This window comes from Cricetulus griseus, chromosome 7, assembly GCF_003668045.3.
Source record: "Cricetulus griseus strain 17A/GY chromosome 7, alternate assembly CriGri-PICRH-1.0, whole genome shotgun sequence".
NCBI classification, from domain to species: Eukaryota; Metazoa; Chordata; class Mammalia; order Rodentia; family Cricetidae; genus Cricetulus; species Cricetulus griseus.
In genome coordinates, this window is record NC_048600.1 from 75909689 (window position 1) to 75933908 (window position 24220).

The 24220-nt window shown below is 39.4% G+C and overlaps 1 protein-coding gene across 1 annotated transcript in view; it reads right to left on the reverse strand.

Moving 5' to 3' along the window:
* Akap10 (A-kinase anchoring protein 10) overlaps window positions 1-24220 on the reverse strand; it is a 53707-nt gene that overhangs the window by 17227 nt on the left and 12260 nt on the right. The window contains exons 3-10 of the mRNA XM_027427225.2: window positions 23808-23990; window positions 22749-23306; window positions 17734-17832; window positions 14163-14247; window positions 13226-13349; window positions 10043-10179; window positions 6230-6374; window positions 3321-3494 (exon numbers count right to left, since the gene is read on the reverse strand). Coding sequence (XP_027283026.1) covers window positions 3321-3494; window positions 6230-6374; window positions 10043-10179; window positions 13226-13349; window positions 14163-14247; window positions 17734-17832; window positions 22749-23306; window positions 23808-23990 — 1505 coding nt within the window. The remainder of the gene's footprint in view (window positions 1-3320; window positions 3495-6229; window positions 6375-10042; window positions 10180-13225; window positions 13350-14162; window positions 14248-17733; window positions 17833-22748; window positions 23307-23807; window positions 23991-24220) is intronic.

Consider the following 24220-nt stretch of genomic DNA (forward strand, 5'->3'; position numbering starts at 1 on the left):
GTTCTGGACAAAATCAAAACAAGAAAATAAGGAAAGCTTAAGCATTCACTCTTTCCTGATTGTGGGAGCAATGTGCCCAATTGCATCAAGTTGATGGAAGCACTCAGGACCTGAGAGCCAAGGTAAACCGTTCCTTCTATAAGTTACACTTGTCAGGTGCAGCACAACAATGAGGGAAACAAGTGACTAACACACTCCAACTGTAAGACCAGACATCACCAGAAAACCAAGACCAACATTTGTCTATGTAGTGTAGGCAGTAGGTCATGAGTGACGGATCTCAAATCCTCAAAAAACAAACAAACAAATAAATCCAGCCACATGAGCAAGTAGGATTTGTCCTAGAAACACAAGGCATCTGAAAATCATGAGAAACTTAATACATGGTATCAACAGAATCCAACTCCCAAACTTATATAGTACAAAAAAAAAAATCATGTTTTAACCTAACATACCTACTTACAGTTAAAGAACAAATTGTAAATCACATTTAGCAATGAATTTCTTCAATCTCATATAGAACATCTATTTAAAACAAAATGAACAGAACTTAGAACCCACAAATCTAGACTTACTAGCACAGTAAAGGGGAGAAAGTTGAAAGCTTTTCTGAGGTCAGAAGGGAAGCAACTATGCCTGTTCTCACTTCTAGTTCACATTATAGCAGGAAGATCAGTTAAGGCAAGAAAAGGAATCCAACTGCATACCAAGTGGGCAGAAAGCAAACTACTACAGTTTCTAGATAACTCAGACGATCCTAAGGCTACAAGAAAACCCTTAGCGCTAACAAATGAACTTAATAGAGTTAAAAGTATGAGATCAACATAAAAAAAAATCATTGTTTTTCTAGGTACTTTAAATGAAAAACCTGAAAAAGGGAATTAAGAAATCACTTATATTCCTAATAGAATCAAAATGAAAAATCTAGGGCTGGGAAGATGGCTCAGCGGTTAAAAGTACTGGGGCTTCTCTTCCAGAAGACCCAGGTTCAATTCCCGGCACCCACATGACGCTCACAACTGTCTGTAACTCTAATTCCACAGGATCCAATACCCTCACACAGACATATGTACAGGCAAAACACCAATACACATAAAATAAATAAACAATTAAGAAAAATTTAGGAATAAATGAGCAAGGGTATGTAATATTATGAAAATAATGCTGAAAGAACTTAAGGACATAAATGGAAACATATTCTATCTTCACAGAGTAGAAAATGTATTATTACAATGATAACACTCCAGAAATATCTACTGATTTCATGCAGTCCTGATCAAAATGAAAAAGCCAACCTCTAAGTTCATATGGAATGCAAAGACTCAGAATAGACAAAACAATCTTGAAAAACAAAACAAAGCAAAACCCAAACTGGCTAGGTGTGGTGGCACTCAGGAGGCCAAGGAGTAAGAGAGAGAGTTCAGTTCACAATATTCAGTTCAGTTCAGTTACAAAGGAAGACCATGTCTCAAAAATCCCAAACCAAACTCACTCCAAACTCACCAAAGCTAAAAGAAGATGCATACGTCCTAACTTACCAAAGCTATAGAATTAAAACCAATAGAACTAGCGCAAGGGAGATAGCAGCCTGACAACCTAAGTTCAAGCCTCACAACTGATAGGAGGAAAAGACAGAACCAACTTCTACAAGCTGTCCTGACTTCCACAAGCAAGTTATGACATGTCCAAGAACATCTCCCATTCCCACATAAATAAACAACAATGGGATTGACATAAGCAGAGACATTCAAATTTTAATTTCTTTTTATTTTATATGTATCAATGTTTGTATTTATTTCAATGTACCTTGTACATGCAGTGCTCAAGGAAATCAGAAGAGGGCTTAGGATGTCTTGGTATTAGAGTTACAGATGGCTGTGAGCCACCAAGTGGGTGCTAGGAATTGAACCCTGGTTCTTCAGAATAGCACCCGTTAGAATCACTCAGCTATTCCTCCAGCTTGGTCAACTGACTTTTTAAAATGGTATTAAGACAATACAGTGCCAAAAGAACAAGATATTTTGTTTTTGTATTTGAGAAATGTTGCTGAGCCATCTAGCTATCTAGTGGAAAGAGAATGAAGTTGGATACTTGGTGTGGTGGTGCATAGAAAGTTAGATCTTTGATTTCAAGGCCAGTTTGATCTACATAGCAAGTTCTAGGCTAGCCAGAGCTACATAGTGAGAACTTATAATAATAATAATAATTCTATAACATCGAAGAATGAAGTTAACCATTTATCTTACACCATATATAAAACCAACTTCAAAATGGCTCAAAAATCTGTGATTCTTAGGAGAAACAGTAATTTGTAAGTTATCCTCTGGTTCCCATATTGACTGTAACATGTATGTGCCTGTAATCATACATACACATTACATTTACACAAAGTAAAACAATATGAGTTCACTAATAATAAAAAGTATCCTAAATTTAAACAAATAATTGTAAAATGAGCTCTTCAGAGTTATATAGTTCAAAACATCTTTTACTGGCCTGAGCTGATAGTAATGTGCTTGCCATGAGAGAATGAAAACCTAAGATCCACCACCTGGACCTACACAGATATGGACATGGCAAAATGCTTATAATCCCAGGCCCTGGGTCTGAGTGAACATGTATTGTTGACATGAGCACGGCCATATCAAGGACCCCAGTGAGTGGCTCAGAACTGTGGGAATGGCAAGGCCTTCCCTTGGTCTTTCTAGGTACAGATTTTGACAGGTGCTACAGAAAATATCAACCACAGTGCTTCTTCCTGGATGACTGCAGCCTGAGACTGCTCCCCTCCAGAGGACCCCTACTGAGATTCAGCTATATGCAACAAATACTCTGAATTTCTGGGCTGCTAATGCATCTCCATCAGAGTGCACAGCCCACCCTGAAAGACAGGCAGGTCATGGCATTTGGGGAGGTGAAGACCTAGGGAGGCAGATTCCTAGGCCTTGCAGGCCAGCGAGCCTAACCCAATAGTAAGTAAGTCCTGAGCCAGTAAAAGACTCTATCCCCAAAACCAAGGTGAATGATGTCTGAGCAATAACATCCAAGGTTGACCTCTGGCCTCTGCACACACAGCAGGGATACTCTTGTGCATGAATACAAACACACTTGGTTACTAAAATGAAAAGCCATGCTGTCAAGCAGATGAACAATATAGCATAAGCCTAATCACAACTGGCAGTCTGACCAGAATTTATAAGTAAGCTGATTTTATTTTCTTGGATCTACTACTTAAAACATGAATAGGATCCGTTGCAGGCATTTGAAGGAAAGTCTCTGTATGCCATCCTTCCCATTGATAGATTGAAATTAGCTAATACCTGAGCAGTGGAGCCATCAGAACCACCTGAGTGAGACTCTTCAGGAAGGCACACAGAGCCATGAGCAGCCAGTGAAATATTCCCTCCAAGAAATTCATCTCCTCGAACTGAATGGATGAGGTCATTCAAATATTTGTAATAAAGATTGCTGGACAGAAAACCAGGCAAAAAGACCTGAGAGAGGAACAGCATTTTAAAAATGGAAATTAGAGGCATCTAGTACTTTACCTGCAAGACTATCATTAACACAATACTTGCAACCTCTTACCTCTTACATTACTATCCAGTTTCCACTGCCACTAAAAGTGTTGTTGTCCCACCCATACCTTTCATAGGCATTACTCAGTGAGAAGAAAATAGTCTGAGTCTTTTCCACATACTGATTTTAATTCTAAATTGACTTCTCTAAGAAATGATAAGGAATGTAGGCTGGAGAGATGGCTCAGTGGCTAGGAGTTTGAATTGATGTTGAAGAAGACTGAGTTTTGTTCCTACAACCCAGGTCAGTAACTCAAGCTCCGAGGGGATAGAACACCACTGGCCTCCATGGGCACCTTCACCCAGGTATACAAACCCACACACATGAAAACTAAAATTAAAAATTCTTTAAAAAAATTATAAGGAATATGATTGCTAAGTTGAATTCTAACCTTCAAATATATGATGAATGTATCTATCAAAGGGATGTTACCAATTTCTATCACTGGCAATACATCAGATTATTTGTACCTACACAAGCTTTCCAATGCTGGTTTCTCATCTGTTTCTAAATAACTAATGGTGCTTGTTGAATAAATGCCAATTAGAGCCTGTTTTAATGGTCCTTAAAGAATTATTAATGGTGCTAACTAAGTATATTGATTAAGTACTCATGTTTATCATTTTCATTTTCCATTACAAGCTTCCTTACAGCACTTGGCACAACTGTGGATATGTCTGTCTGTAATTAAAATGTCTTCCTATAGACCTAAGTTTCAAAGGTCAAAAGCCCCATTTGTTTACCCCTGCAACACCAATAACTAGTATAGAAATACTCAAAAGTATTTGCTGAATGCACCATGTCTTCATATCCTTTCTTCATCTACATGCTAGGATCTGCTACCATTAATATTAGTGCAGGATAGTGGGGCATGGTGGCTCACGTCTATAACCAGCTCTTGGAAGGTGGAGGCAAGACAATCACGAGTTCACAGCTAGCCTGGGCTACACAATCAAACTCTGTCTCGAAGAGTTTCCTACTCCCCTATCTCTCTGTGGGGGGTGAGGTGGGGGGTGGAGAAAACCAACCCTAGTACAAAAATCCTTACCAACCAACATTTGTTAAGAACTATTTTGTCCTCCTTCCCCCAAAAGTACTGAGTATAGAACCCAGGATCTCCCACATGGCAGTCAAGTGCCCCACCAATGAGTTACAGACAGTCCATTTTTATTTTTTGAGACAGGATTTCTCTCAGTTGCCCAAGCTGGCCTTGAATTTTCATTTTTCTTTTTTTTTTCAATTTAATTTTATTTATTGCATGTGTATGTTATGTGCAAGTAGGTGTCCATATGTCATGTCACACACGTAAAGAAAGGTAAGAGGACAACTTTCAAGTGTCGGTTTTCCGATTCCACCAGGGGTTCTAGGAACTGACCGCTGAAAAATCCTGCCAGCCCTTCTCTTTTCTGTAATGTTACACTACGTGTGTGTCATCCTCAGGAACTTGGTCTACTCTTTTGAGACAGGGTCTCTCACTGGAGGTCACCAATTACTCTATACTGACCAGCCAGTGACCAACAGGGATCTCCCATCTGCCTCCTCAGCACAGGGATATCACAGATGGGTGCCATTCTATCAGCAATTCTATTTGAGTTTCAGGAATCAAACCCAAGTCCTTGTGCTTGTAAGGCAAGCACTTTACCAAACCAAGCCACCCCATATGTCCTAGTCTTGAACATTTAGTCTTCCCACCTATCTGAGATTGTAGGTTGTGTGTCATACTACACCCAACTACATCTTGTTTCTCTCTATTTCATTTTTCATTAAGTTTATATTTTTTATATTCCCCTCATGCTTGGATTTTCCTTTCAAACTAGAAAATTTTTCATTTTAATCATGAAAAAGTTACTATCTTGTTATTGATATTTTATTACATTATCTCTAGCTTTGCTAAAACTTGCCTTTTATGCTAATTTTTTTATTTAGTCTTTGTGTGTGTGTGTGTGTGTGTGTGTGTGTGTTCATGCAAGTGAAAACCAGAGACTAATTTTAGTTGTCTTCGTCAATCACTTCTCCATCTCATTTTTAAAGACAGGGTCTCTCACTGAACTTGGGGCTCACCTATTAGCTGGATCCTCCCGTTTCTAGATCCTCAGTGCTAGGATTACAGAAGCCACCTCTCCACACCTAGCTTTTTAAGAAATTACTGAGGATCCTAATTCAAGTTTGACTGAGCTACCTTGATAGCATCTAAGTCCAGTTTTTTTTTTTTTTTTTTTTTTTTGGTATGGCATTTTATAATAGTGCTTAGTCAATCTCCTTCCACCTGGACAAGCAGGAAATGTTTCAGTGATATAAAGTCATGAGTTTGCCCTGGACTCAGTACGACTCCTGTCAAGTCTGCTCGAATTCATTAGAATAAGTTATTTATAAATATTAACACTACTACCAAGCTGTTAATGATATCTCAAAGTGATCAAAATACAAAAAATTAGTGTTTTAATACAATGATCAATAGAGAAGTCCAATAATTGCCTGGGTCATTTAGCCTATAAAAGTGAGGTTAATACATGACAAGTCAAGAGTCACAGCGTCTGCTTTCAACCACTACGCTATACCACTTCAATTTCCCACTGTTGTCTTATACATTGTATTTTCAAATTCCACAAGGAAAGCTTCTTGTAGATTATTATTTTAAGATCTTAATTACCTTCTCCATGGTTGTCCAAGCCTGACGTAATGGAGTTGTGAAACAGTTAGGAAGTGGCCCACCTTCCCTGCAGATATTGGATTCAATTTCTAATCGTACAACATCATCAAATCCAAGGGGGTGTGTGGCTTGGAGGGAAAAGTACCTATGGTAGAAAGAGATTCAAAGTAAAACCAAATTATACACGAGCTTAAGCAGCTGTCCATAGTTAGACACTCTTATCTGGGGCTACATGACTGCTCCAGACTTTCAAGCACAGAACCAGGTAAGGAAAGTGCCACTGTGTAACCTTTTATTATTCTCACTTCCTCTAGAAAATTGCTACTTCTCACTTGTCTTCCAAACACCTTTAGTTCCTACCCAGTCAGCTTTGCTATTTGAGTTGTGAGTCAGGTTACACAGAGGCAAAGAAATCAACCAACTACACATACTTAATGGGCACCTGTTTTCTGTTTAGGACTTAAAAAGGAGTTTATTAAAAAATTTCCTAAGACCCTATCATTTTCCCTGAAAAAAGTGAAAGCATACCACCATACCTACAAAGAAAGCATAGGAATAAACATATGGGAATCCAAAACTAACAGTACTAAAGATGAAGTGGATGGATTTAACTGGAGTTAACTCAAAGGATCTGCTGATAATTTAGAGAAGAAAGGAAAAAGCAGTTAATGAGAACCGCAAAGAGTTTGAACTTAATGGGATGGATATAGTACAACTGATGTTTGGTACTTTGATTATGGACACAAAAAAGCAGTACAAGCAGGGGGAAAAGAAAACTTGGAAATACTCTAGGCATCTGTCTCCATCTATGACAGAAACACAGAAGGAGTGATGATGCATATAGAAAACACAGGAATAAACAAGCAGAAATTACAAAGTCCAACCTGAAGCCAATTAACATAATAGCAACACTATGAAGATGCCAGTCTTCGGGGAATGACCCCAAAGTGAAAATTGAACTCAGTGGAAAAACTGGGTCTGCTCTGAGTGCGGAATTACTGAGTGGGGCCCTGGCCACTGTTCTGCTCTAGCGTTCAGAACTATTCTCTTTTCATACCATTTCCATAACAAAAAGCACCTCTCCTGTAACGTAAGCAATGACAAGTAGTCTTCCATGAGTTCAACTTCCAGGCACCCCATTCTCAGCCATCACTCTCCTTACCTAACACATTCCACTAACCCAACACATCAGAGAGTACTGGGCTGCACATGAAGAATTAGATTTGTTAAAGCCCTGTCACTACCTTGCTCTATGACTTTGAGAAACAATTTCCTTCATAGGACATAGTCCCTTACCTTCAAAACAGAAAAATCAGACCAAATGCCCAATCTGATTATCCACCAGAATTATCAATTTTTTTTTTAAAAAATAAGCATTTCTTAGATGCCCCCTGTACTGAATCAGAATCTAATACACAGGACTGAAAGTGGATTTTTTTAAAAGATTTATTTACTTAATGCGCATTGAGGATTTTGCCTACATGTATATCTGTATGAGGGTGTCAGATCCCCTGGAACTGGAGTCACAGACAGTTGTGAACTACCATGTGGGTGCTGGGAATTGAATCTGGATCCTCTGGAAGAGCAGCCAGTACCCTCAACCTCTGAGCCATCTCTCTGGCCCCCAGAAGCAAATTTTTAACAAGCTCCTATATGAATACTTTCTTTCTTTCTTTCTTTCTTTCTTTCTTTCTTTCTTTCTTTCTTTCTTTCTTTCTTTCTTTCTTTCTCCTCTCCTCTCTCTCTCTCTCTCTCTCTCTTTCTCTCTCTCTCTCTCTCTCTCTCCTCCCTCTCCCTCTCGGTTTTTCGAGACAGGGTTTCTCTGTATTGCTTTGGAGCCTGTCCTGGAACTCGCTCTGTAGCTCTGTAGACCAGACTGGCTTCGAACTCACAGAGATCGACCTGCTTCTGCCTCCTGAGTGCTGGTATTAAAGGTGTGAGCCACCAATGCTGGGCTGAATATTTTTTTTTTTTTTTAAAGATTGGCTTTATTTATGTGTTTGGGTGTTTTGTCTAAAAATGTATGCACCATGTGGGTGCCTGGTGCCCTTGGATTCCCTAGAACTATAGATGGTAGTGAACTGAAATATGGGTGCCAGGAATTGAACTCGGGACCTCTGAAGAGCAACTAGTACTCTTAACTGTTGAGCCATCTTGCCAGCCCCTCCTAGATGATTATTAGGCAGACAGCTTGACACAACCGGTTGTCCTATGTTTAGCCTGGACCTTTCACTCTAACATCACAAGTTCTTGCTTTTATAGGTAATTCTTTTTATGCATGTGTGTGTGTTGCCTGTGTAATTATATAAAACATGCAAAGGTGCTCATGGAGCCAGAATAGGGTGTCAAATCCTCTAAAGATGGAGTTACATAAGGGCTGACTGAGGTGGTGCTGGGAACAGAAACTGAGCCCTCTAAGGAGCAACAAGTACTCTTAGTTGCTGAGTCATTGCTCCAGTCCCCAGGCTGTGAAGTTCTTTAATCCCCAAGTCACCCCTTTATATTTGTCTATGGGTACAACACATTTCCTTACAAGAAAGATAAACGTAAAGGACAACATGGTGATGGGCTGGCCAGTCTTCTCATGAAGCAGATGTTTTTAGTTTATTTACAGTATGCTTCCACCCCCCCCCCTTGTCTTTGGTGAAAACTAATGAGAAATTGGCTGGTGTAGCCAAAGGTAGAGGGCGTGCTTAGTGTGTACAATGGACTCAATTCCCACCACCACCACCAAAGACAAAATCCAAAAACTACTGAAAAAAACTAGTATTTATTATCAATGTAGATAGAAAGTATAATACATCTATATCCTTTCCAATCTGTTCCAATTTGTTAAGTGTACTTCCTATTATGTTCTGGAAACATCATTTTTATTATTCTAACTCAAGTTTTCTTTCCTTGTTCTGATGCTAGAAATGATGGAACCTAGGTGGTCTATGGGGCTTCATACATTCTATCTCTATCTCAGTTTCTTCTAAATGCCACACTTCTCCACTTCTTGTAATCGTGTCAAGGCTTTTGTGTGCTTTTATGTATATATGCATGGTCACATGAGCACATGTATATGTTCAAGTGAGCATGTGTGTGTGTGCATATGTGTGTGGAGGCCAAAGAGTGATACTGAGAGTCTTTCTTCATGACTCATCTTTCTTCTTTGAGGTAGGTTTTCTTTCTTTTTTAAAGATGATGTTCTAGCTGGGCGTTGGTGGCGCCTTTAATCCCAGCACTCGGGAGGCAGAGGCAGGTGGATCTCTGTGAGTTCGAGACCAGCCTGGTCTACAAGAGCTAGTTATAGGACAGCCTCCAAAGCCACAGAGAAACCCTGTCTCGAAAAACCAAAAAAAACAAAAACCAAAAAACAAAAAAAAAAAACAACCCAAAGATGATGTTCTATATGTAATTTATTATTAATATTATGTTATGTATATGAGTGCCCTGCCTGCATGTATGTCTGAACAGCAGGGCTCTTAGTAGCTGAGCCATCCAGCCCAGAGGCAGGACTTTGTAATCAAACTGAGAGCCATATAGTGTCTGTCTGTGAAGTCCTCCTGATATAAATATAATAACATTATATAAATAACATTATAAAACATTATATAACATTATATAAATAACATTATAAAAATAACAATATAAAACCCTGCAATTTCCTCAGCAGGTACTTTGTTCTCCGACTGGAGAGTTCTGCATCCGACACATCCAAATCAGCTTTTATACAATGTCCTGTGGATTCCTTATTCAACATTATTACCACAGTGTATAGTGAATGCTCAAAACATCTGCTGAACAAACACACGGACCAAACAAACTCACTTGTCATATAAAATCATGGCATCATTCTGTGCCTCCTGTCCATCATACTGGCCCTTTTTGGCAGCAAGCTGAGACTGGAAATTATCCGCTGCTAACCAGAATTGTAAGATATTCACTGCATCTTCTTTTTCCATGTACTAGGAAGAAAAAGACACAAGAGTAAAGACAAGAAGCAGTTCCCTCACCACCTGTAATCTATATATTGTTAGTAGTAAAGTAAAAAAGATCCCCTTCACTCAACACCCTTCAGCAACATATAAACTTGAAGTAGACAAGTTTTCAATATTCTTTCAGGGGAGGGGGGAGTAAAATTAATGACAACAAAAACCCACACCACATACAAGGAGATGCAAATTTCAGTTCAGTGGAGTTAAAAAAAGAAAAAAAATCAGACAAAGTTGGACTCATACTTACTTACCTGTAATGACAGTGAATTAACTAATTCTTTTACACCTAATCATGGCTACCATTCCATGAGGACACATGGACACTTTAGGAGGACAATCTGAACAAATATTGATCTCAATATTTGTCAAATATGGTCAAAATGGGAAAAAAATGAAAAGTCAACTGTGTGTTTACTGCACTCTTGCAAAAAGGCACTATTCAATCATCTAGGTTGCTATTTTGTGAAATGGGGAGTTGTTTTGCCAAGCGATGCTGTGGACTGTGAACCTATGGCCTTCTGAAGGTTAAACCAGAACTTACCACAGGAATCTTTATAATTGTCATTTGTTTTGCAACAAAAACATTTCATTTGCTAAAGCCTAATAAACAATTATATAAAGCTGTATGTCTCACCTGCTTTAGGTTGATAATGATGCTCCCAAAAGCCATAGGTTATTAAACCAAATTTAAGTACCAGAGAGTGCTATCTTGCTATAAGCTGTTGAGCACAAAAGCCTCTGAGAACCTCGTAACAATACAGGCAATTGTCACTGCAGCTTTTTGCCCACCAGAACTAGATGTTAAGACCCCATTTGTGAATAAATCACTTTGATCTCATGATAAAGAGAAATCAAGCTGAAGGTGGAACGGAAGCTTCTTCCCTGCCGAATAGCCCTTATAAGTTGGAAGGCACTATGCAGTGTACTAGGGGAGAATTGTTACAATCTTACTTGGCTATAGACTCTGTGCATAACACTCCCGACCAACCAGCTAAGATGTGCTCACAGGTACAACAGTGGCAAGTCTGTTATGGAGCTGACGAATTTGCTTTCTGATTATATTTGATACACACTTCAAAGGAAGGAATCCATGTTTAGTACTTTAAATTCCAGTCAAAAAGCTCATGACTAAGGAGGTCATAAATCCTAGTGGGGAAGATACTGCTGTTGTTTTGCTAAATGATATGATGTGCCTGTCAAGTTGCCTTCTAAATAGAATGTTCATACATATACAATAGTGGTACTAGTTTTGTTGAGAGGATTTTTTTTTTTTTTTTTTTTTTTTTGAGACAGGGTCTCATTATGTAGCTCTGGCTGGCCTCGAACTCATAAGAGATCCACCTGCCTCTGTTTCCCAGTGTTGGGATTAAAGATGTGGAAGACCATGCTAAGCTAAAAAGCTTCTTTTTGCAGTGATCAGTGATGACTACAGACCCTTCAAGGACTGTTGCATATACAACTATAAATGAGATCTTTATCACTCCCTCCCAGACTCCAGGAAAATTACGGAAGAAGAGTCAATAAGAACGTTAAGAGCTGGAGGAAAGGAACAAGTGATCTGGAACACTGAATTACAGGCACAATGTGGCCATTCCCCTATTGAACCTACAGCAGCTGTGATTACCTGCAAAGATCTCCACAGACTCAGCTCATCAACAACCTCATTGTGGAAGGGGGAAAAGATCGGGGTCTACATAGCTCCCCAAGGATTTGCACAAAGTTAATGATAGATGGGGACATTTTCTTCAGTGGTAAAGTTAATATAAGCTGTCCATGCTTCTGTAAACAAACCTCAACTCACACATGCACATGCATGCCACACACTCACCCCCAAAAACAAGAACCAAACAGAAGAGAGGGGCAGTTGGGAAAAGGAAGAAAATTAGGAGGAGGGAGATAACAAGGTATTTGTGTGAATATAATCAAAATACATTATGTACGTCTATGAATGCCATAATGAAGTTCATTATTATGTACGATTACATGCTAATAACTTTTAAAAGACTTCAATAAGATGAATAAATGTTCAAAAATATCTACCTCAAAGAGATTAACAGATTTACAGTTTGCTTCAAATATTATATTGAAAAATTCTATTAAGTAGAAAAATAAAAATGATGAAAATGGGAAAACTTTTCTTTCTTCTGAAATCTGGTCTATAATTACCGCAGTGGTATGAAGCAGAAAGTTCTATGGCTTTATTTCTTCCGTTTTTATTTAGTGTGTGTATGCATGTGTATGTAACTGTGTTCATGTGTGAACATATAAAGGCCAGAGGTTGACATCAGATGTGTTCCTTTACTGCACTCTACCTTACTTTTAGAGACATGATCTCTTCCTTAGCCTGAAGCTCACCAACCGAGTAGATGAGCTTGTCATCAAGCACCAAGGAGCCTCCCGTCTCCACTTCCCAGTACTGATCATAGAAATGTGTGTTGCCGTGCCCAGCTTTTTTGCATGGGTTCTCTGGATCTGAACTCAAGTCCTCATGCTTATACAGCAAGCACTTTATTTACTGAGCCATCACCCCAGCTCCTACTTATTTATTTCTGAGGTAGGAGCTCAAGTAGCCTAGGGTGTCCTTGAAGTCATTATGTAGCAAAGGATGGATAACCTTAAATTTCTGATCCCCCTGCCTCTGCCTCAAGAGTGCTGGAATTACAGGTTTGCACCACCATGCCGAGTTTCAAGTGGTACTAGAGACTGAACCGAGAGCTTCACTCTGCCAACTGAGCTGTATTCCTAGCCTCCAATTAAAATAGTTCGAAATCTTTTTTCATAATATACTCTCTTTTAGCGTAACTAGAGTGGGTTTTTTTTTTTAAATTTAGGGTTATTTCATACTGAGTTTTCTCTTTAATTGATGAATATGCCATTAACATACTCTTGCCATAAAGTAGAACCTAAAGCAATCACATTGGAAATGACTTATCTCTTCTATGTCATTTTGTTTAGACAGAGCCCCAGCAAGGGGCTGGAATGCTCTAGCAGAATAGAAAGAAAATGTGGCATTTACCTCAGAGAAATAAAAGAGGGCTGACTCACAGAAGAGGATGTCAGCCAGGTAAACAGTCCCACTGGTGAGTACTTCAATCTGGTACTTACAGAAATGATGACTTCGCAGAAACTCACTAAAGTGCCTGCATGTGGACAAAAAGAGAGTATTTGAGGGAAAGACCAAGGAAAGAGCATAACTGAAAAACAAACAACACTCTTTCCAAAACTATTCCTACTAAATCTTTTGGCTTTTTTTCCCCTCCTGAGACAGGGTTTCTCTGTAGACCTGGTTGTTCTAGAACTCACTTTGTAGACCAGGCTGGCCTCGAACTCAGAGATCTGCCTGCTTCTGCCTCCCAAATGCTGGGTTCAAAGGGGTGCATCACCACCACCTGGCTTTATTCCTATAAAATCTTAAAAGCCTGGGTCAAGGCTGCCTGATTTCCCAAGGTGTTACTCTGATTCTGTTCAGCTGTAAGCCACCTCCCCATCTCTCAATGAGTTTGTGAATTTCTCCTGATGGTTAACACATGCTACCTCATATTAGGTAACCAAAGGACATGGCCTGTTTCTTTTACTGAGCTATGACTTCCTTCAAGGCAGGCACTGTATCTACTCTGGCTCTGTACAAAATATGTAATAAATACTGAGTAAAATAATGAATATATAGATTTTTAAAGGCACACAGCAATAATCTTAAAAAGTCTGTATGTAGTTTATTATTGTTTAGTTACACAGAGCATAAACTGAAAGCATGAACAAACTGGATGTCCATCTGAAGACATGCATTACTAAATTAACAAATTCTCTGTCACATACTACAGTCTCAATCACCCCAAATGACTTCATCCAAGTGACCTAATCTTCCCAAGTGCACTGTTTGTAGTTGAGTGAAGTCCATTTTCTAACCAGGAGCCAGAATTCCCAGGAATGCTAATGTGAGAATATGAACTTACTCTTGCTCCATTGCACTAAAGACTACAGCCTGTGCCAGAACGAAACAGTTGGGATCCACCTGGCCATCTTCTCCACAAATCTTTGCTGTGAAAGAAATAGCAATTGAATTTCTACTAAATTCAAGCTATATCCACTTTAAACCAAATTGGGAAATAAAAGTTAGGGCATTCATATGAGGTTTCCAAAAACTAAAAGGGCTGGCATGATGGCTCAGTAGCACTTGCTGACAAAGCTGATGACCCAAGTTCAATACCCAAAACCCATGTGGAAGAAGAGAACCAATTCCCACACGTTGTTTGTCCAACCTCCTCCATGGTATATGCACTGCCCCCCAAATACTAAATAAACAGAACTAGAAGAAAATACAGGTATATAGGTAATGTCTTGGGACAGGAATAATCTTGAGGTATTCAAATGGAAAACAGATCAAAACACTGAACAAGACAAACATCTCTATACACTAAATTGTTCCAAAAATAAAATGAAAAGGCAAATAAAAAAGTGGGCATAGGATAAGTGATGGATCAGTGGTTAGCAGCACATACTGCTCTTCCAAAGGACTCAAGCTTGGTTCCCAGCACCCATGTGAGGCAGATCACAACCACCTGTAACTCCAGCTCCAGGGGATATGAACCCTCTTCTGAACTCCAGACAACTGAACTCACTTATGCACACCCACACAGAAAGATGTACACACACAATTTAAAATTAAAAAAAAATTATTTTAGACAGGGTTTCTCTGTGTAGCCCTGGCTGTCCTGGAACATCTTGCTCTGTAGACTAGGTTGGCCTTGAACTCAAGAGATTCACCTGCCTCTACCTCTTGTGTGTTTGGATTAAAGGAATGCACCACCACTGCCCAGCTATAAAAAAACTTTTTTAAAGTCAGGATATGTTGCAAGTAGATCTCTATGAGTTCCAGGCCAGCCTGGTCTACAAAGTGAGTTCTAAGACAGACAGGTCTGTTACACAGAGAAACCTGATTCCATCGGATCCCCTGGAATTGGAGTTAAGTACAGTCTGAACTGCCACGTGGGACCTGAGAATCGAACTCTGATCCTCTGCAAGAGCATCAAGTGTTCTTAACCACTAAGCCACTCTCCAGCCCAGATGAACCACTCTTGCTCCTATCTGAGCAACCTTCCATTCCAGCTCTGAAATTCTACCCTTTTGGCCCCCCACAAGGCTTTTCCTTCAATTTTTGTTTCACTGCTATCTCATTTTTATCAGCTGCCTGCAGGATGCTAAACACACCTGTTTAAATGTGGTAACAAATTTATGTGGTTGTAATACATTACATTAAAACCAAAGACCTTCTCTCTTGACTTAATTCACTCTTCACATCAATATAGTGCAAGAGAATTTTCAATACTTTCTGCTCTGTTTATTTTCTTTAATTAACTTTTTCTACAGTCTACTAAGATGAAGGGGGTATCTGGAGTTGCCAAATCCTCCAAATTCTTAGTGTTCATCTTATTTAACCTATCAGAATCATTAAATATATTTCTCTCTCCTTAAAACTATATTCTCACCTGTCTCCTCTCCAACACTGAGAATACAGTTGAACACAGGAATACCAAGATCTCCCAATTCTTCAAAAAAAAATTTTTTTATGTGAACAGGCATTTTTCTGCATTTATTTCTGTGCACCACATGCATGCCTGGTGTCCATGGAGGCCAGAGAGGGCCAGAATCCTTAGAACTGGAGTTACAGGTGTTTGTAAGCCACCGTGGGTGTTGGGAATCAAACCCAGGTCCTCTGAAAGAGGAGCCGGTTCCCTTAACTGCTGAGCCATTGATGTCTCCAGTCTCAAAGTTTTCTTTTTAATTTTATTTTGTGGGATGCGCGCGCGTGCCCGTGCGCGCGTAATATGTGTTCAAGTAACCTCAGAGGCCAAAAGAGAACACTGGGTCCCCTGCAACTGGAGTTACAAGATACTGAGAACTAAAATGGGTCTTCTGGTAGAGCAGGAAGCACTCTTAACCACTTTCTCCAGTGCCTCTTCTCTCCATTTTAAAACTTTGAACCACAGATAGTTGTTGACATAGTTTTGCCTATGCATATATATGTATGATAGAAATACATTTTTGAAATGTTTGACTCGACAACTCTGAAGCACTTTAATTTTTCTATCTAGTCTTTTTTAGGGGGAGGGGCAGAGATGTGAGGTCATAAAAGAAGGCTAATGTCAACTTAAAGAATGAAAACACTGCCACTGAGAGCATGGTGGTTCACAGCTTTAATCCCAGCCCTCAGAAGGTAGAGGCAGGCAGAACCTGAGTTTAGACTGGTTTACATAGCAAGTTCTAGGCCAGCTAGTCATACACAGTAAGACCCCGTCTCTAAACAAAAACTAAACACAAACAAACCCTCATGTCATGTCTGTGAAAGCACCTAACTTCTCTATTCTCAAGCCTCATTTGCAAAATAGTAATTGTTTTCATTCATGAGATTCTTATTAAGTACATTTATATATGGAAAATACTCAGAATATTGTTTGAGATATACAGAGTAGTCAATAAAAAATTATTATTCTTTTACCTGCTATTATTGGTTCCAAGTCCAAGAATCTGGGTCAATATGCAAGAGAGAAGTGAACTAAAATATATTAAATGAAAAGTACTTTGGGGGCTGGAGAGATTGCACAACAGTTAAGAGAACTTAATGCTCTTGCAGAAGACCTAGGTTCAATTTCCAGCACCCACATGGAGGCTCACAACCACCTGTAACTACAGTTCCCGGGAATCAAAGGCCTCTCTTCTGACCTCTGTGCTCCTGCATGCACATGCTGCACACTCAAGCATACACACACACACATAAAATAAATATTAAAATTTCTAAAAAGGTACTTTGAAAACAGACTAGGAGCTGGACAGTGGAGGCACATGGCTTTAATCCTAGCAATCGGGAGGCAGAGGCAGGTAGATCTCTGTGAGTTCGAGGCCACCCTGGTCTACAGACAGGACAGCCAGGGTTACATAGAGAAACCCTGTCCTGAAAAACCAAAACAACAAACAAAAAAACAAACCCAAAACCAAAAACTAGGAAGAAAACTAGACACAGACACAGACACACACAGACACACACACACTCACACCCTCCCTACTTCTCTTGAAGCTGGAGAGATGGTTCAGCAGTTAAGAGCATTTGTTGCTCTGGCAAAAGACCTGGGTTCGGTACCCAGCACCTTCACAGCCACACACAACTGGCTGTAACTCCAGTTCCAGGGACCTGATGCCCTCCTCTAGTCTCCATGAGCTCTTGCAATATAAATCCATGCATACACACATATATACACATAACAATACTAAATAGTTTCTTTTGAATGGCTGTGGTGACATATGCCTTTAATCACAACACTCAGAAGGCAGAGGCAGATGGATCTCTATGAGGCCAGGCTTGTCATCATAGAGAGTTCCAGGCCAGCCATAGCTATATTGAGAGACCATGTCTGGAAAAACACAAATGAACAAACAAAACCCAACAATAATGTTAATTAATGATAATAAAATCCTAGTCAATAACCAAACCAGTCAGTTCTTTTCCCCATGACTTCAAGTATTACTTACCAATGATGTCATTTCTCATGGCTTCTGTAATTGGTATTGGTTTAGCAGCATCTGGAGATATGTATTTGGTAAAAGTATTCACTGCATCTTGTTCTATACCTGCAAGAGAAGAAAAGGACAACTTCGAGCCCACTGAAATGGACTGTGCTCCTAACAGCAAGGTGCTGTTTGCTGTGTGTTGCTATTACAAGTCAACTTCCACTGTAAAGCTGCCCTCTCACTGTGTGATTCACAGAGTAGGAAAACCTTGAGTCAGTTATTCCTTCCAATGTCGGTATGAGCTACTAAGCTCCTTAGTAATAATCATCTCTTTTTGTGTCTTTTCTCCCGAGTCTCAGCTTGAAATAGTTACACAGTAATATAACAAGTTCAAAAATCTTTATAAATATACCTTTATAAGGACTGAACCCTATGAAACTGATGGAACATCTCTTCCTTAGTTATTGTAGAGTAATTGTTAACAGATGAAAGCATATCATTTGCTTCATCTTGATTGAACTTCGGTAAGTCAAATGTCTCTAGAGTCACCCATTTATTTTAAATTCTCAGTTCAGTGGAATACGGATTTTTAAAGTATGTCTTTAGGGTTCTCTAAGTTTCCTCAGTGTCTGTTGTAATGTCTCCATTTTCATCTCTAATTTTATAATTTTGGATTCTCTCTCTTCTGCCTAATTTAGCTAAAGGCATGTCGATCCTTTAAAGAACCAGTTGTTTCAGATTCTTTGTATTTCCTTCACTGACTTCAGCTCTAACCTTGGTGGTGAGTCTTAGCCTTCTGTCTCAGCCTTGATTTTGATTTCTTCCTGTCTGCTTGTTTGAATTGTTGATGGCCCTTGTTTTTCTAAGGCCTTCTTGTGCACCCTTAAATTAAAAAAGTGTCTCCCAATTATTTTCAATCTTTCTTCGTAGCACTGCCTTCATTATGCCTCCTAGATGTTGACATGTTGTGTTTGAATTTTAAAGAAGTTCAATTCTAGGAATTAACTTTCTTCTTTATTTTTCTTTTCATTCTACTTTAAGTGGTATGTTGTTCAAGATGTGTACTTTCTAACACTTCTACTGTTGATATCCAGCTTTATTCCACAGTGGTCAGATAGAATGCAGGATGCGATTTCTATTCTTCTAAATCTGTTGAAACTTTTTTTTGTGTCCTACTATATGGTCTACTTTGGAGAAAGTTCCATGGGCTGCTTGGAAGAATATGTATTCTTTCATATTTAGGTGGAATGTTCTGTAGATCTGCAAGAGACATCCTAAACATTCATCAACTGCTGAATAGATAATGAAAATCTGGTACATTGCCATAAGGGAATATTATTTAGCTATTAAGTGAAATTTTCAGGTAAATGGATGGCGAAGAAAGTGATCATTCTCAAAGACAAACAGCACATGCATGTTTCCTCTCATTTGTAGCTGTTAGCTTTCAATATTCAGATATATGTGCTTCATTTGGAATACCCACATGTCAGAAAATTAATAAGGGGCCATGGGGGAGGGGTGTTTTTAAGGGAAAAGAGATAGAATACACTGTTATACTGGGTTAAAAAGGAATAGCGGTACCAGGAAGGGTTAAATTGAGGGAGGTAGGGAGACTAGGACAGAAGAGGGAATAGGGAGGGATAAATGCTGTGGAGTATTAATTTAAGATGTGTTACATTTATGGCCGGGCAGTGGTAGTGCACACCTTTAATAGTAGCACTCGTGAGGCAGAGGCAGAGGCAGAGGCAGAGAGATCTCTGTGAGTTCAAGACCAGCCTGGTCTACAAGAGCTAGTTCCAGGACAGCCTCCAAAGCCAAACCCTGTCTCAGACCCCGCCCCCCCCAAAAGGTGTGTTACATTTGCTTATGCTATGGAGTATTTGGTTAATGATGCAAAGATGTGCTGCATTCTTTTATGTTGCATTTAACTCTGTAAAGCTGTGTTACTTTGCCTGTCTAAAATACCTGATTGATTTAATAAAGAGCTAGTTCCAGGACCTGGTTCAATCCCAGCACCCACATGGTAGCTCACAACTGTCTGTGACTCACACTTGTGGTACAGATTATATATATACACATCTAAAAACCTTGAGATCAGAAAGGTCAGTAAGCCCTAGCTCAGGATGCTGGATGATAAAGCAAGCTTAATACAAAGAAGCAATTGGTCAGTGGAAGTGGGGCCCAACCACAAGAACCACAATAGACAGGGCTATCAGGAAAGACAGCCAGGAAGCCAGGGAGGTAGCTATGAAGACACATATATACTAGGAAAATTAAGTATCTTTATCAAAGTCTGTTTAAAAAAGTATTATTCTTTTTCTCCCCTTGACAACACAAACTACGATCTTGAAGCCAAATTTGTTATCTTCTTAAAAGAAGTACAGACTAAGGGATAGAGCTCAATCTGAAGTTCTGTGTTTAATCTCTGACAGACACCAAGGGAGAAGAGAAATAGATAACATTAGTCTATCCTAAACAAGTTACTTCAAAGACATTGTACACCGGAGGACATGGGGAGGAGGACTCAATGACCTCATGGAAACTCACTACTTTTAAAAGCTAATTTTAAAATATAAAGGAGTTTGAACCTAACAGAATATGTGGACAATGCTGTTCAGAGAAGCCATAGATTGTTAAATGAAGACCCCAGTATCAGGCATGAGATACCGCCCTATAAGTTATTAGTCAGGGAGACTCCAGAGGCCCCAAAACAACACAGGCTATTGCCACTGTTCTTGACTGCCCACCAGAGCTACATGGTAGTACTCTATCACTAAACGTATTACTCATTTTGGTTGTAGAATATATAGAAATCAAGATGGAACCAGTTTGGAAACCTCTCTGAAGACTAGATTTCAAAATGTCAGAGGCATTAGGCAGGCTGCCGAGAAGAAAAGTCATCAAAGGTGATACAGGCCTACCAGGAAAGACATGTCCGCTGGTCAACAGTGATATGAATATTATAGAGGTAACCAACTGACAAGATCTGACTCCACAGAGGGAACTCAATCCTAAATGGGACATCTATATCCGCCCCCACACCCAGAGCTGATGCTACAAGCAAAGAGCAGAATCAGGTATTCCCTTATCTTAATCTTCTAGAGCTAGCAGTACTTTGAAATTCAGAATTCTGATGGTTATTGCAAGGATAACATATTATGTTTAATATACAATATGTTCATATCATAGCATCATCTAGATGTTACTACATAACTAAACATTCACATTTCTGCAGTAAGTTCATAGTGATTCAGGTCATGTTTTATTCGCATAACCTTAGTCAAACCTTTTGGATTTTAGGAGAATGAATACAAACCCAGGTAATAAAAGTACATTTATTTGAAAAAAACCTGCAGGATTCCCAGATTTGGCAATTAACATTTAAAGGAACCTGCCCAGGACCCAAGTCACTGTTAAGGACAGAAAGCACAAAAGTAGGATGACTAAACAGAAGAAAAAACTGACTTCTCAGAGGGAGGCAATGGTGTTCTGATGCTCAAGAGAAGGGGGTAGGGTGGGGGAATCTTCCTTTGACAATTCTTGTTCACAAGACTGTTCACACATGGATTTAAGGCCTGAAATCCAAAATAAAACTAGTTTTAAGTGATACTTAGATAATGAAACAGGTTCCAGGTGCACAGGGAAAGCAAGCCCAAATACTTCTGAACCAACATTACTGAAACAAACTACCCATCCTTGCTAACATTAACTATCAGCTTGAAACAGCCCAGAATCACCCAAAAGGTCTCACTGAGTGACAGTATCAGGGATTATGCAGATTGTCTTAATTAAAGCAGAAGGGCCAGCCCACTCTGAGCAGCCCATTCTGAGACAGGTGGTCCTTTACTATATAAGAAGGTATTTGCCTGAAGGAGTCAGTGACCAGCATTCTTACATGGTTCCTACCTTCACGCTCCTGCCCTGATATCCCTCAGTGATGGAGTGTGGTCTCTCCGTTTTAGCACAGGAAGAGAGTGTAACTCTAGTTACAGGACCTAAACACTGTCCACATACACAGATTCACAAAATAGGTGGCTGGATGAGCTCAGTCAGTTAGAAAACTGTGGTAAAACTTCCACAAAAGGTATGTTCACATACCCACCCCTGAAAAAAAAAAAACACATTCCATACCAAGGTTGTTAATCTGACAAACAACACAGAGTCAGACCCACCAGAACTGTAGATGAAAATATCAGACAGCTAGCTATGTTTAATAGATTTGAGATAAAATATACGATTAAAGTGCGAGTGAAGGAACAAGAAATAACAAAAACAAAAATCAGGGGAAAAAATTTCAAGAAATAATTCAGGGGCTGGCAATGGTTCAGTAGGTAAAACTGTTTGTCCCACAAGCCTGAGAGCCAATCCCGGAGCCTACTGTGGAAGGAAGCAAACCTGGAAGCACTCTTCTGACCTCTACATGCACGACAGAACTCCCACGCCCACAACCACACACATTTACACACACAGAGTAAAATACAATTTTACAAAAATTCAGAAACTTTCCAAGATGAACTAACACACTAATGCCTGGGTTTAATTCTAGTTCCTCACTTACTAGAAAACCCAGGGAAGGAACTTTCTAAATCATAATACTCTCAAAGGTGAGCGGGATACTAATACCTCTTTAACAAAGCTTTCCCGACAATGAAATGAAATCCAAATATATACTTAATACAGAATTCAATAAATGATACCTACCAGCAATCTAAAAAATAAAATGAAATAAGTTAACCTGTAAGGTGCAGCTAGACAGTAATGAATGAGGACTGAGACCAGGAGGAGACCATCTTACTTGGTCAATGGCTTCCCTTCCAAATATGAAAAAAAGAAGACCATTGCCCTGCTGCTATCTGCTCTGCTAAAGCATGAATAGCAATGCAGTCACTCAAGATTTACTTCCTGAGCTTTTTCACACTGACTCCACTCAACCCTCCAAATCCTCCTAAATTTGTAACTGAAGGTAAAAAGATACTACTCTGATCCTTTCTTCCCTTGTTTGAAGTCCTGCACTGTCACAGACACCACATACTTACTTTTCATTAGTTTTCCTGATAGGTCTCTCAGTGGAGAAGAGGGACTATCACTACTGGCTACTGTAAGTCTGGAAGAGGATTCTGGGGAGTCTGTGGAGATCGGATGAGTTCCTGTTCTGGCCGTTGCAAGATGGAGAGAATGGGCACTGTGACATTCCTGGGAAAGCAGCAAGTGATTCTGAGTGTTCTGAGTTCTACTACTCAGGTCAATTCCTTCTGGTTGAGTCATAAGCAGTGGGGCTGAGCTAGAATCCCCCAACCTCCTGTCAAGAGACTCAGTTATAGAAGTCACTGTAGTTTCCTGCTTTTTAGATGGAGAGACAGGCTCAGCCAGTGAACTCTGTTTCACTGTGTTCAGACTGTGTGCTCTGATTCGGGACCAAGTTGTAGAGTGAAAACTTTCAGCCTCTAACCAAAATTTCACCAAGTGCTCCATTCTCCGAAGTTCCATAAACTGAAGGAAATATGGGAGGACAGCAGCATCACGCAAGACTTGTTCAAGGGTCTTTGAAAGACTGGATTTGGTCTCTTGTGTTTGATAGTCCAGACAGGATCTGCCTAAAAGACAGAAGCAAATGAATCAGCCATTTGGTAATAGTTTCCCATCTAAAGACAGACTATCAATTTTTCTAACAGTAGAATCAGACAATACTTCCAAACTGACTGCTTTCCAAAAAAGCCCTTTTTATTCATTTACACCATTGCTAACTAGGAGTGACCATTTCCTTCAACCCCACTTAACATTCAAATTAGCAAACTCTGAATATATTTTAATATTTCAACTGATTATTTTGATTTGTGTCTCCGAGTACTACTGAAGTTAGCAATCTTTTTGTGCATTCTTATTAAGTAGTCAAATGCATCTCTTTATTTTCTGTTGGACATGCCTGATATTTACACGAACACAATACAGCACTACCTCATTACACTTACAGTTATTTTAATGTATTTTTTAAAAAGTGTCTTCCAATCATGGAGTTCAATACCCTCTGACTGGAATTTCCCATTTTATTAAATTTGTCTTTGACTGAGCATTAGTAAGAAGTGACAGTCACTTACCTAGGTCCCCAAAATGAGCAGCCTCCATGTGGCTTGGCTGCTTCTTAAGTGTTGCTGTTCTGCTACTTGAAAAGGAGTCCATGTTGGCAGAAATGGCATTGATTGCAACATGACTTGGTCCTGCAGCTTCCAGCAAGGCATGATTTTTAGTGCTTTTTTGTGGGGAATGTACAGCTACTGAAGCTACAGATTCGGGGAAAAAAAATGTTTAAAGTTAAACACAATCTGATCTGAAACCCATGAGCAGGCTTTAAGAAAATTGAAAAGTGAACAAAATAAAACTAAACTTTCTAATACTTCAGCAACACTCAAAAAAAAAAAAAAAAAAAAAGTTAAGGGGCTGAAGATATGGTTCAGTAGCTAAGAGCACTGGCTACTTTCCAGAACCCCCAGGTACAAGTCCAGCACCCACA